The 13,370-nt window shown below is 38.8% G+C and overlaps 1 protein-coding gene across 2 annotated transcripts in view; it reads left to right on the forward strand.

The window, feature by feature from the left end:
• The first annotated feature begins 7,366 nt into the window (after positions 1 to 7,366).
• Positions 7,367 to 13,370, forward strand: part of LOC306871423 (sarcoplasmic/endoplasmic reticulum calcium ATPase 1-like) — a 57,481-nt gene continuing 51,477 nt past the window's right edge. For both annotated transcript variants that reach the window (XM_079419337.1, XM_079419336.1), the window contains exon 1: positions 7,367 to 7,740. In XM_079419337.1, coding sequence (XP_079275463.1) covers positions 7,623 to 7,740 — 118 coding nt within the window. In that variant the 5' untranslated portion in view covers positions 7,367 to 7,622. The remainder of the gene's footprint in view (positions 7,741 to 13,370) is intronic.

Genomic DNA, 13,370 nt, shown 5'->3' on the forward strand with positions numbered 1-13,370 from the left:
AAAATAAATAAATATTTCAAGAGTCAGAAAAAATATGACTGACCATGAGGACATTTCTCGGTTTTATTTCTGTCTATACTGTACCTTCTTTCTTTTGGTAGTCTTTTGTTTTAGTTCCACAAAGTGTCCCTGTTTTTATGAAAAGTTCTATAGACACGAAAATTATTATTATTATGGCCTTTTAAACTTATTAACTTTTATGCTTATTTGTTGTTTCACTTTTTTTGTCTGATTAGACAAACAATTTTAAAGTGTGACTTTTACATGGCATTTGTTAATCTCATTGAATTTGCCCACTAAGCAAGGTGCTAAACAGCAAGGCTTCTTGGCATCTTAATATAGATATTTATCTGTATGTAGTACCAGCCATTTTAATAAACAATGATGATGAATAGTATATTTTGCTACATGGACATACAATAATACTAAAGTATTATTCAGTGCTGTATTTGTTTAAGTTGAATTCATTTTAGTTGGTCAGTTAGTGTGCTGCATTTCCTTGCATCCTTTTTATCTGCCTCTCTGCCTGTTTCTGAAAGGCCCTTCTTTGCCTTTTTTTTTTTTTCTTGCTTTGGCAGCGCAATGTGCCTTTGTTTATACCAAAAAAAAAAAAAAACTTAAGCTTTGCAGCTTTGGCTTTGTAAATCAAGACCAGCCGGCTCTCAAAATCGATATCTACTAAGCCTTTTCTTTACCACTGGGCCATTCTGTCAGTAGGAGCTGAGCTATCAATGACACCAGCTCCAATTCAATCTCTCTCTCTTCACTTCTCATTGACACATTCTCTTTGCATCCCTGATGTTGCCTGGCCTAACTTTTATCTTCTCTCAGCTGCCCTTTTTCCACTTCATCTGTGTCTCTTTCAATTTGGATTGTTCCTTCTCTCTCCCTATATTTTTTATTTTACTGTGTCTGACTGTCTATTCCTTTTCTCCCTCTGTCTGTTAGTTAGTTTCTCAATACACACCAGCTTAACAAAAGTGTTAGTGTATTTACCTTTATTATAAAAACAGACTCCAATACAATGAATGGACTGGTTGAACTACAGCTGTTTAGCATAACAGCATTGATCCAAATCTTATTTTTTTGTCACAGTGACAGAGTAAATAAGATCAAGTTAGTAGTTTAGACCTGTGCACACTAATTAAGATTATAATAGAGCAGAAAACAGTACAAGCTATATATAGATGTTGTTGCTTGACAATATTCTCATGCTTGCAGTCATCCCTGTTGCTTGTGCACCTTTTCCTACCCAAATTCTTCCTTCCAGTCAACTTTGCATTTAATATGCTTTGATACAGCACTCTGTAAACAGCCACACCTTTCAGTAATGACCCTCTGTGACGTACCCTCTTTATGGAGGGCATCAATGTTCGTCTTCTGGATCATTGCCAAGTCAGCAGTCTTCTCCATTATTGTGGTTTCAAAGAACAAGAGATACCCGGATTTTATACTGCAGGGATGGTCATTAATTGAAACTCAAATGTAAATATTCTAATATTTTGAGATACTGATTTTTGACTTTCATCAGCTGTAAGCTCTAATCATCAAAATTAAAACAAAAAAACTTTTGAAATGAAATTTTACTTTACATGCAATGAATCTAACATATATGAAAGTTTCACTTTTTGAAATAACTTACAAGAAAAACTGAACTTTTTCACAACATTCTAGTTTATTGACATGCACCTGTATATGTGCTATGGGAAAAAAAACATACTTGGACTTTACAGTATGTTTTATTCAGTGGAATGTAAATGCTCTTTACACATGACCCCAATACTTAATCCTTCTCACCAAGACAGCCGCAAGACAAAGTTCATACCTCTTTAAAGGTTAGCTGGATGTTTAGTTTGGACTGCAGATGATCGCGCTGTACCATGAGAGTAGAGAAAGTTCTTTCATTGTGGTGTACGAGCAGAGCATTACCTTAAACAACCGAAAAAGACAAATTAGAGTTCTGTCAGAATAGAGCAAAAAGGAGGAATAGAGTGAAAAATATCCAATAATCCCGTCCAAACTGACACATTGATGCCTGTTTCTGAAAGGCCCTTCTTTGCCTTTTTTTTTTGCTTTGGCAGCGCAATGTGCTTCCTTTCTTCATTTGCTCCTGCCTTTAAGAACTATGTCAAAAGATTCCCTCCTAGATGTTGTTGCTGACTGACAACCCAGAATGCCTTGGAAAGCAAATCCACCATGACCATGATGAAATAAATGACCAGTTGAATGAACAATTTGTTTGAAAGGCTGTTTAGGCTGAGAATGACTGAAGACATTTCTAAGACAAGGAGAGTAGTCTGGAACTGTCGGCATGAAACGTAAAATGTATTTTCTTCCTTCCTTATTGTGACGTACAGTAATAAATCCAAATGCAAGCATGTAGCTGCTTCTCGCACATGTAAAAAAGGACTTGATTTTGTAGTTCTGAAATTGATTGGATCATTGTTATTTGATAAGTTACATTTACAAGTTGCTGGAGGGAAGGAAGTATTGCCCTGATATAGTTAGATAATTTATAAGCATTATTTCACACAATAAGTATAGATGAGATCAACCAACACAGAACATCATGTTCTGGAGCACAGTATCGCTCACTGAAGATTGTTTATTGTTTTTCCTCTGAGAGGATAATTACTTTGATTCAGAGTAACACTCAAGGTGCTGCATGCATGCTTCCTTCTGCACCATGCTACGTACCTCTTGATGCGAGTAATTAACGCTGATTTAATTTACATCTCTAGATTTGTGTGGTGCTGAGTTTATCGTGACGTTCCTTTCATGTTTAATGGAAGTGCTTTTTGGTGGTTAGTGTGTATCATGTTTCAGTGCATTATGAAATAATATATTTCAGTAATGTTTGCCAACACTCTTTTGCTTTTGCTGTGTTGCAAATACTTTACATCACTCTGTGGTTTATATTTGCATGGAACATTAGTGCATGTGCTGAAGCACTGACAGCCTTTATTACAATGTTTCATGTGTGACAAACCCTTCACAGAGTGGGGGATAACTCTGCAGCGGCTGAGATATGTTGCGAATGTTGGGAGTAAAAATGACTGGAACTACAGAAAACCACAATGTAAAAAAAATCAGCAGCCTTCTGACATTTGGAAGATACACATTTTTGATGCATTGCTCATTCATTTTGTATGTAAATATTCATAATTTCCTCTACAGGAAGTATCAGCAGCTTCTAGGAAAGCATGTCATTTGCAATAGAGTGAAATGAATACGATCACAATGACATGAGGGCACAAGTTATGTTTAGTGATGTCACTTGAATAGGCCACCTGGCTGACTGGCATTTTAACAGTCAACAACTTGCATAGTAACTTGCAACATCACTGCATAGTAATTGGTTCATTATAGACTGTTTGATTCCATTAGGTGGTGACTGATAGAGGAAGATTGGCAAAGCACTGAGATGTGACTCTTTTGTGCAAGTATAATATAGAGCAAGAAAAAAGGCAGAATAAATTAAGTGTTTGTGTTCTTAATTTTCATATTTGAACATAAACCACACTTGGAAATATTTGAAAAGGTCAGGCAATGTCAAAATATAAGACACATTTCCTCTCACCCCTTTATACGATATCTTTTTATTTATTTTATTTGAATTAAATTCTGAGTCAAAAAGATTCCTTGGTTTTGTGATCTGATTGGCTTAAATGGATATTTGATATGAATGGATTGCACATAATTGTTACACTGCAATTCAGACAAACCTCTTTTCTTCCTCCTCCCCTTTTCCCTCTCTCATCTGTTATTCCCGTCAGGCAGACTGGCAGACGGTGCACCGGCATCCCCTGGTACCATCCTGTGAAATGACTACTGCGTCACAGATGTAATGGCTTCGAGTCTGTGTGTGTAACAGAAAGAGAGAAAGGAAGATGAAGCACATTGTATTTAATTGGGATGGAGTGGAGGGGATGCTAGCACGGGCACAATCTCTCTCGCTCATTCTTTCTTTCTTTCTTTCTTTCTTTCTTTCTTTCTTTCTTTCTTTCTTTCTCTGTGTCAGGTGCAGCTGCTGCAGTCTAGGGATTAGTCTCACTCCAGATCTCCTTGAGTCAAAGTCAGTGAAGGTACCGCAGTACAGTCTGCCTGTAGCAGATATCACAGCGGCTCTCTCCCATCACGACACAGCTGAGAATTAAAATAATGGCAGTTATTACTTATTGTTACTTTTATTTTATAACTATATTTTGGCACTATTACATATGTTTAGTATTGATGGCAAATTGGTTGATTCCTTTCTTTACACATGAAAGAGAATGAGAAAAGAGAGAGACAAGAAGATACCTTTTTGGAAAAAAGAACAACAACGTATGTCTACAATGGTGTACAAAAAAGAAAATTAAACCTATTTAGGAACTGATTTCCATAATGCAAAGTGATGGTGAGACCAGCCTGGCTTGAAGGCAAATGCAGCTGGGACACTCAAAGACCCGAGTGGAAAATTTGGTGTCTGAAAGTGTAACTCGCACAGACATCCATTGTATGCCAGTGTGGTAAAAGAGTCAGGGAAAAGGGGGAAGGATTTCCTTTCCGTGAGGACTTTAGCATTCAAGGGTCTCCCTTCTATTTTTTCTTCTTTAGGGGGAGGGTGGCTTGGGTTTGATGTCAAAAATAAAATAGTCACACTGGTTTTATGTGGTGAGATTGTGTGGCCAATAAATTTGCAGTCAATGTGTAGTGATGAGACTGGGGTAACTTTCTTCATCACAAATTATGTATATATTTTTTTTAAATGGCAAGGGAGAAAACTGTCCCATTTCAACTGTCAACATAATGAGATATCTGCAGCTGCAGCGTCATGCTGAGTCACTTTAGATGGGACGCCTGAAAAAGATGTATCACACCCGATGCTAAATCTGTATATACTGTATTGGAAATAGGAAGTTAACATTCCTTCCATCAAGGCAATCTGATCCATCAGTTTGCATTAGTGTGCTGCCTTAACCCAAGGAGACCTCTATCCAACTCTATGTGGAGGCAAGAAGGGAGTCAATATCTGAATTGATCAAATGCAGAAAGTGGTCTGAATACAGATCATCATTGCGGGATGCTGATGAAGTAAAGTAGGCTGTTTTCAAGTTCAATTTATGAAGTGTATCTTCTAAGAACATCATTATTGAGAACAGGGCTGTTGCCCTTTGCTTCTGAACATAATGATGAAGGTTGTTTTTCAGTGGTGAAAGCTGGTCCTAGATCTGCACATAAAGCTTATGTCTAAACAGAGCTCCTGTACTTGGGTGGAAGCTGATTATGACCTGGATAGGTGGAAAGAGACCTGGGCCATTTTCTGATAAATATAGTCCTCAAAAGGACATTGTGTTCTAGAGGCAATGGCTTTAAAGTAGGGTATCCACAGCGTTCTCTGTGAGGGCTTTATGACAGCATTACTCTGCAGAATCTTAACTGCTGGACAGAGCTACATGCGGATTAAAATTTCTGTTGTTTTTTCGATACAAGGTGTTTATAATTTATGGTAATAATTTTCCAGTAACTCTGTCTATTGTTACAAACACAAATACATGCTACAAATGAATAGCAGACATATACAAATCATTTATCTTTAAACTTCTTGGTGTTTACTAATATGTTTTGCAGAACATGCCATACAGCATATTTTTGCACTGGATTTAACCAGCAAATGTTTTTAATGTGTGATATTTCCAAGCACATTGGACAAGTGAATCACTTTTCAATTGATTCAAAGTTTCAAGAAGAGTCGCTTCTCCAATCACTATTGTACGTGAGAAATTGTGGTGGACAATCTATCACAATAAAAACAAAGTTGTGAAGCTGGCATAATTTCATTCTAACTGGTTACCTTATTTAAAGGTACATAATGGTACCATAGCACTGTAAGGTACAATTTAGTAAGCAGAGGTACATATTTGCCTTTGACAGGTACATACTGCAAGGGTACAGATACGTACCCATGTGAAAGGGTACAACGGGTGTACCCTTGAGGGTACTGCCCCAGTGACAAGCCATTGGACCCCTGAAGGTACAAATTTTGCACATATTTTCTGACAGTGTACAGTAGTTAACAATGCCTGTACTGACCCATTTTTTTCCCAAACCAGTTAAGCACATAGCCCACCCTGTAACCAATTTGAAATATTATATTTGCCCTGTGCTGATTGCAATGCTAAAACACTAACCCCAGTGGTGCTCAACCAGGGGGCCAGGGCCCACTAGCCTCAAAATGACTTAAATTTTTTCGGTTCGACCAAAAAGTTCAATGTGAAAAAAGACCAGCGAGGACAGGGGGAGGTTGGTGGAACTGAACTCAGGTTCAGACAATACAATCAAACCAAGTGTGAAAACAGTCTGAGAGGTGAAAAGCCAAGCCAGATGGGGCTGCCAGTTTCATTTGCGATGCCAGTTTTGACCTAACCATTACCTAATTTTCCCAAAGATCTCCTATCACTTCTGCAGAGTTTTGCTCCAACTTACCTCAACAACCTGCCAGGAAGTTTCTAGTATGCCTAGTAAGAGCTTGATTAGCTGGTTCAGGTGTGTCTACTTGGGGTTGGATCTAAACTCTGCAGGACACCGGCCCTCCAGGACAGAGTTTGGGCACTCCTGATATAACCTATAAAGTTTCTTGTTTTAACCTGAGTTTAGCCGTGTATATTTTCTATATATAGGCTTTGCACAGGGACAGATGAGAAACTATGAGCCAGGAAAGAACTGGAGCACCTTGTTCTAAAACCATCTCCCTCTCTGTGCAGTACACTGTTTTCCTTGTGAGGCAGCTCTCAGTGCTTTATGGTGGTCAACAAGTGAATAATTAGATTATAATGTTGCAGTTTGCAATATTAGTAAATGTTGTGATTCAGATAAAAATCAATAAAGGAAAGGTTATGTAAACTAAATGGCTTAACTGTTTATCCCTTACATGTACTGAAAACACTAGGCACTGATCTATGGATTCAGAAAGCAAACGCAAAAGCAGTTTGTAAATGACAAAGGCTTCTCCTCTGTGGATACTTTTGTTTCATATGTCACGGCCAGTTAATGGTTAACATCTTCCAGCTATATTAATCAGATTCTGAGGCAATCTGGACACAAGTTTGAGCTGTGACGGTTTGGTAAATTCACAGATGACGCGCTCGGAGTCACCTCGACAGCTTCCTTCATCCACGACAAACTGCTCACCGTTTTATTCTCCTCTTGACGCGGAAATTAGGTTGGCGCAGTTCTCTGTTACGGCTGTTTTTCTTTTTCATACACGCACACACCGAGAACGTGAGCTACTGCCTTTCTCTTCTCTCAGGTAACGCGAGCCTATAAGAGCTCGCGGACGGTGCTCAAACGCGCGAGCTCACGGAAAAAGAGGCGGGAACCTCGCGCACCTTCAGAGGACGCGGAGCGCGTGCGCACACACTCACGTCGCTCGAGCGCAAATCGAGCAGCAGCTTCACGGGTCTCAAACCGGCGGCTTGCAGAAGGGGCAGGTGGACGTCTGCGCAGACTACCACCTCCGCTTGGCGGTCTGAAAGCACCTCGGTGGAAATTTGGCCACTTCTCGCAGCCCGTCAGTGATCTCGGTGTCATTTGTCACAAATACATGCCGTTCAAGTGCTCGTAGTAAACAGTTCCTCGAGATGGAATACGGCCACACTAAATCTGCATCAGAAGTTTTAGCAAACTTCGGTGTGAACGAAAACACTGGACTCACGCTGGAACAAGTGAAAATTAATTTAGAAAAATATGGACCAAACGGTGAGTAAACTCTCGTGTATTTACAGTAACGTTACCTGGCTGTTTCTAAGTGTTTAACGTCACTCGTGCCGGTAGAGTTGAGGATAGGCAGAACACGCGTTCCCTACAGCGGAAGAAACTTATTTTATTTTCATAGGCTTTTATCTCTCTTAAATCTTAAGAAATGGGAGAAGAGGAGTTTCCAGCTTGGTGAGGTCCATTGCTGATGAGATCTCTGAAATGATGAATTATGATACAGGCTCTAAGTTTTGGGCTGAGAGGAACCTTGACATCATAAGCACATATTATGAAGCTTGTGCTATATGCACAAGTCTGACTATACAGAAATAAGACATTTCTCTTCAAGTCATGGATAGTTTGGTAGGCTAATGTATAATCATGAAGTCATATCAGCCTTGCTGTCCTTTATGACATGGGACATATGACCAACGAGACCAGCATTTTCCATTCACCCTCTTTTATGACCCTTAGTTTGAATTCAGGCAAATCCAAAGTGATTTAACTTTGTGTAATATACCTGGCCGTGAGCCTGAGACTGGAAAACCGTCTGTTGATGTGGCTTGCAGGATTGAGATGCAAGTGTCCACGTCCTGCAGGATTTTAGACACCCCTCATTATGAGCCACCATCTCACGCACTCATTGAGCCGCAGAGGTTTTTGGCTCAAAGGCATGTGCAGGGAATAGCCTTCCCTTTGAAAAGGAAATATTGTTTCAAGAGATAAAGAGCGAGATAATGTACCAGTGACCAGCATTATAGAACTTGAGAAACCTGTTTTCTACTTCCTCAGTGAGACAAAATGTTCACGTAGAAACAGTGCGTATCAGGTTACATTGCCCTGTTTGTTTCAGAGGACACTTAAAAAGAGCAATTTTTATGTATTTTATTAAGGAATGTGAGCTGCTCTTAAGAATAGTGGCACAGTGTATCTAATAAGATAACAATCTTTACATTTCCATGTCCTTATAATGATGATGAGGATATATTTGTGTTTTTTTTAAACCTTACTGTTTTTTTTTCTGTCATCTGAAGTGGCACTGGAAGCTTTATTTGTTCGGTTCACAGCTGTGCATCCGCATCGCATGGTTTATTTTGGAAGGTCGAATCATTTAGAGAATTATATAATGACATGAACAAGCATGAAAGTGTGTTTGTCCCATATGTCATGGTTTTGATACCCAGGCACTCGCTTCTTTCTATCTGTCAGTATATAGTTTTTCTGATGTGTAATCTTGCACTTGACAGCAGTGATTCTGAACACTATGTCAGAAAGTATTTGAAAAGCAGTTCAACTTGCCGTTGTTGCTTATCATGTTAATCTCTATGGCAGAATTTGCACTTTGACGCATGACACATTTGCCACTCTAACACTTTTGTTCATACAATAACTGCATGCTTGATATTCAAATAAGAACAGTGACACTTCCAAATGAACACACAGAAGATATCGTATCAACTGTCATTTATTACAGAATGAGCTAGTGCCAGTGTGACAACCCATCAGCGATTAATAAAGAATCCCCATCGCATAAGATCTCCCTGCAGACTCCACTGCTGCATAAGCACAACATCCCGTGAATTTCCACTTGGGTCAGTTAAAGTGACAGACACATTAACTCATTACATACACACTCAGCAATACTAAATTTTAGCTGGCCTTTCTTTGTTGTATAGGACTGCTCGACATTAGATGTTCGAAGAAGGTTCTTCTTTAAGATGGACAAAGATTAGGTATAAATTGATCCCGAGAAAATGTCCTTTGCAACAACTACAACCACACTAACATGCAAGAGGCAGTAAGCAGTAGAGTGGATATTTGCGTGGTAGTTTGTGTCTGGCTAGAGATGTTTTGTAACATGATTTGGTTGAGACATCATAGCAGCCCTGAGGCCAACGTTTACTTAATGGAAAAAATAACATCTTGTTGTAGATGATGTCTCTCTCGCTTTGAGCTGTCAACTTCCTGTTTGATATGCAGCTGAATGCCGCAGGGAATACCCTTCCCTCTTCGACATTATTGCAACCAGTGTTTATCATTGCTGTGAAATAGTTGGTTTGTATTTTTGTGTATGTACATCTGCTTTCTAAATGCATTCAGAAATGCATTTATTAATCAAATTTGTATTATCTCAATTTGACATTGAGTTTTAAAGTGACAGGTGTTGTTCTGAACAGTGAGGACTTTTGACGTTTGTTTCACTTTAAGTAATTAACTGATTTACCTGTGTTCTCTGGTGCTCTTTTTCTTTTCAAATTTTGTCGCACCCCTTTGTTTATGTGCATTTTGTGTATGTAACAGAGTGCTTTTGTCCAAAGCCTCTGTGTTTGTTTTGTGTGTGGGTGGGAAATGCTCCAAACCCTTTTGGGATTATTCTGGCACGCTGGCACGTTATTAATGCAGGCAAACAGGAGGTTTTGTTTACCATTAAGCCATTAATCGTTATTGTATATTAGCACCCACATGTTGTTTTCCCCCAGAGGTAATTCTGACACAGACTTTTGCATGATGCATCCAACATCAGAATCCGTCAGAAAACATCCTCCATTCCTCTCTTTCTGTTCTTTGGGAAATCCCTTATAAAGTTACAGCAACATTCCTTGCAATGATATATGACTAGATCATACAGACTTAGGGCTGGGCGATAATTAGATAACGATAATTATCGCAATTATAATTTTCCTCGATAAAACGATATGAAGAGTTCGATATAATGTTTATGCGCCAAAAGCGAAACGAAACAGCTTGCCTCATTTGAATCGCGCCACACTGACCGTTTATCCGCTCGGATCAAAGTTCAAACTGCCGCGCGACGCGAGCTCACTAGAGCAGATGCGTTTACTCGGTCACACGAACACTAAATAGAGCTGTGTGTGAGATCCGGTGTGAAGTGCTTGAATTCAGCGATGAACACACATGTCTCTGTGATTTAAACTAGTTTATAGCCAAACAGGAGAAACACTGTGTGCAACGAGACAGTCAGAAGGCTTTTCAATCTACACATCGCCATCATTTACCATGTTACTGTAGAAACACTCACTGCACCATGGTATTGGGGCAGAAATGATTACCTTAAAGGAATCATTGCCATTATATGTTTACTCATCCTCTTACCATTTTGACCCAGTAAAGGTAGGATAGTGGATTTCGAAGAGCTGGTGGCTAACCAGCGACACAATGAGTGATGGCGTTAGTGGAGGGTTGAATGCTACGCTTTCAGAATACCTCAGGTCTCACTCACTGGTTAGCCTAGACAATTACGGTAGAAAACGCATAACATTGCAATAAGGTGGCCTTCCATTCTCGTTTGGTCTGCAATAGCAGAATGGAATGCACTGATGACGTATCATGTCTACGTGAACAGGGTGAGGTTTGCAAATACATATGTTGACAGTCAGGTAGGACAGCATATAGTATCCCTCAGACCGAGGTATATGATTGGGCAAACATTTTATGGTCCTATGCTTTCCACAGTTAATATAAATACATATAATAATACATTTATACAACTTAACTTAGTGATTGCTATCGGGATGTTAAGAGACTTTCAACCAGCATAACAAAAAAATGTTTTTGAACCAAATCTCCTACCCTGCCTTTAACTTCTTTTTTCAGTGAAACACAAAATGAGATCTCCGGCGGAGAGCGAGCAGTGCTTTTCCTTCAATGAAAGTGGTTAGTGGCTAATTGTCCAAATCAGGTCATTTTAAAAAATGACAAAAAATTTGGTAAAAAGCGTCATGAAAATCGTCCATACGACATGCTGTTATGTAACATAGAGCTGTTACGATGTGATGATGTATAACAATAGCATAAACGATCAGAATTTAGAGCTATTGTTTGTGTATGGTGTACTGTTGCAGATATACCACGTTATGTGCCACGAGTGCCACGTTATGTGTAAATGTTTGAATAGAATTCAAGTTGGGGTTAAACCGTAGATTGTAAATACAGTATAACATTTATTTACAAAAATAGATAGGTTAAATATTCATTTCATGCCAACTTTATAAGATATAAATATTAGTCAGTTTTGTTTTACGTGAGAGTAAGCAGTTCTCAAAAAGAATTTATGAAAATATGATCAGTTGTCCCAAGTGATTTAAAACATTATTATTTAAGATATAGTATCAGCTTATGCAACAAGTGGAGACAACCAGTAGCGTTTGTCATCAGTGGCTTACAAGAAACCTGGACTACTTTTACTTGTCACCATCCACTTTCATCGTATGGAAAAGGGGCATCTGAATATCTCCTTTTGTTTTTCACTGAAAAAAAAACAAAACAAAGAAAATAACTAGGTTGAAATTAGTAAATAATGACAGAACCTGACCCAACTCTCATCTCGGAGATGTTTAGACATTATCCTGATCTTTACTGTAGGTCAAGAAACTGTGACTTCATATTCAGCCGCTCTCTTCATTCAGTATTTTTTGTTTACGTTACGAACACTTCTGTGGTCTTCATTAACAATTATAAATGTTCTGTTTAACACTAAGTGGGGCAAACAATCAGCACAGAAGATACTATTCTGCTCGGTTTGGGGTTCTGCTGAATTGAGGCCATCTCTAGCATGTTGTAACTGTGGTGGATTGAACCCTCTGGGGTTAAATTCATTGTCTGCTAGCTAGGTACGTGCTTCCCACAGAGTTATTGTGGTAGGTAGTAGAGAGGTCCAGATTTGCTTTAGTTGAAATTAGTGGTCATACTGTGTTTGAAATGACATGTCTTTATGATTCGCCTTTGAGGACTGTCCAGTTTTTTTTGTTTTTGTTTTTGTTAATCTTTTCAAACTCATAGTAGATACTAAACAATGTCCAACACTGCTAAAACAGATATTGTGTGTATGTGTGTGTTTGTGTATGCGTGTGTGGAAGATACAGCTTTCTCTCTTTCAGCTGCGATCTAAGGACTCTATAAGAGGATGTTTGGTGTTTCGTTCTTTGTGGTGCAGAGTTTTGCGCGCCTTGCTGAAGAGATTTTTGCGTGCGATTGTGCACATGCATGTGCTTTTGTATGTCATTCAGGCAGTTGGCATGGGTAAATGACTGCTACTATACATATGTGTATATATATATACACACACACACACACACAACTGGCTCGCATGTAAACAACAGAAAGACACACACTTACCTGAGGCCATTTTTAGAGGACCCTATTCATTTTACTGCTCTGTTTTCTCCCTCTCTCTCAAAATGTGTTGTAATGGAGATGCTTTCAAATAGTTGCATTTGTTTGGTATGGCATATCTTTTGTGTGAAACTTATGCTTGGATGGTTTTGTTTCCTGTTTGTCAGAACTCCCCAGTTATACCAGACCAGAATACTAAAATACTTATTACTCATACAACAGCTCTTAATAGTTGTACTGTGTGTTTGATTCAGAGTTTTTTGTTGTTCAATGTGTTTTTTAAAATGCCACAGTCATGATCAAGTGAAGCTACAGTATAAGAAGTGAAGTGTATTATTGTCACGATTTCTCTATTCTCTATATGGTTGACCTTATGAAAACAGCACTGAGTTCTAACTTCTGCAGGCCTTCTGTAGTATACAGTACAGTACACTATCATTCAAAATTTTGGGGTTAGTAAGATTCATTGTTGTTTTTGAAAGAAGACGTGTAGGCTGCAT

The sequence above is a fragment of the Barbus barbus genome (genome assembly GCF_936440315.1).
Source record: "Barbus barbus genome assembly, chromosome: 6".
NCBI classification, from domain to species: Eukaryota; Metazoa; Chordata; class Actinopteri; order Cypriniformes; family Cyprinidae; genus Barbus; species Barbus barbus.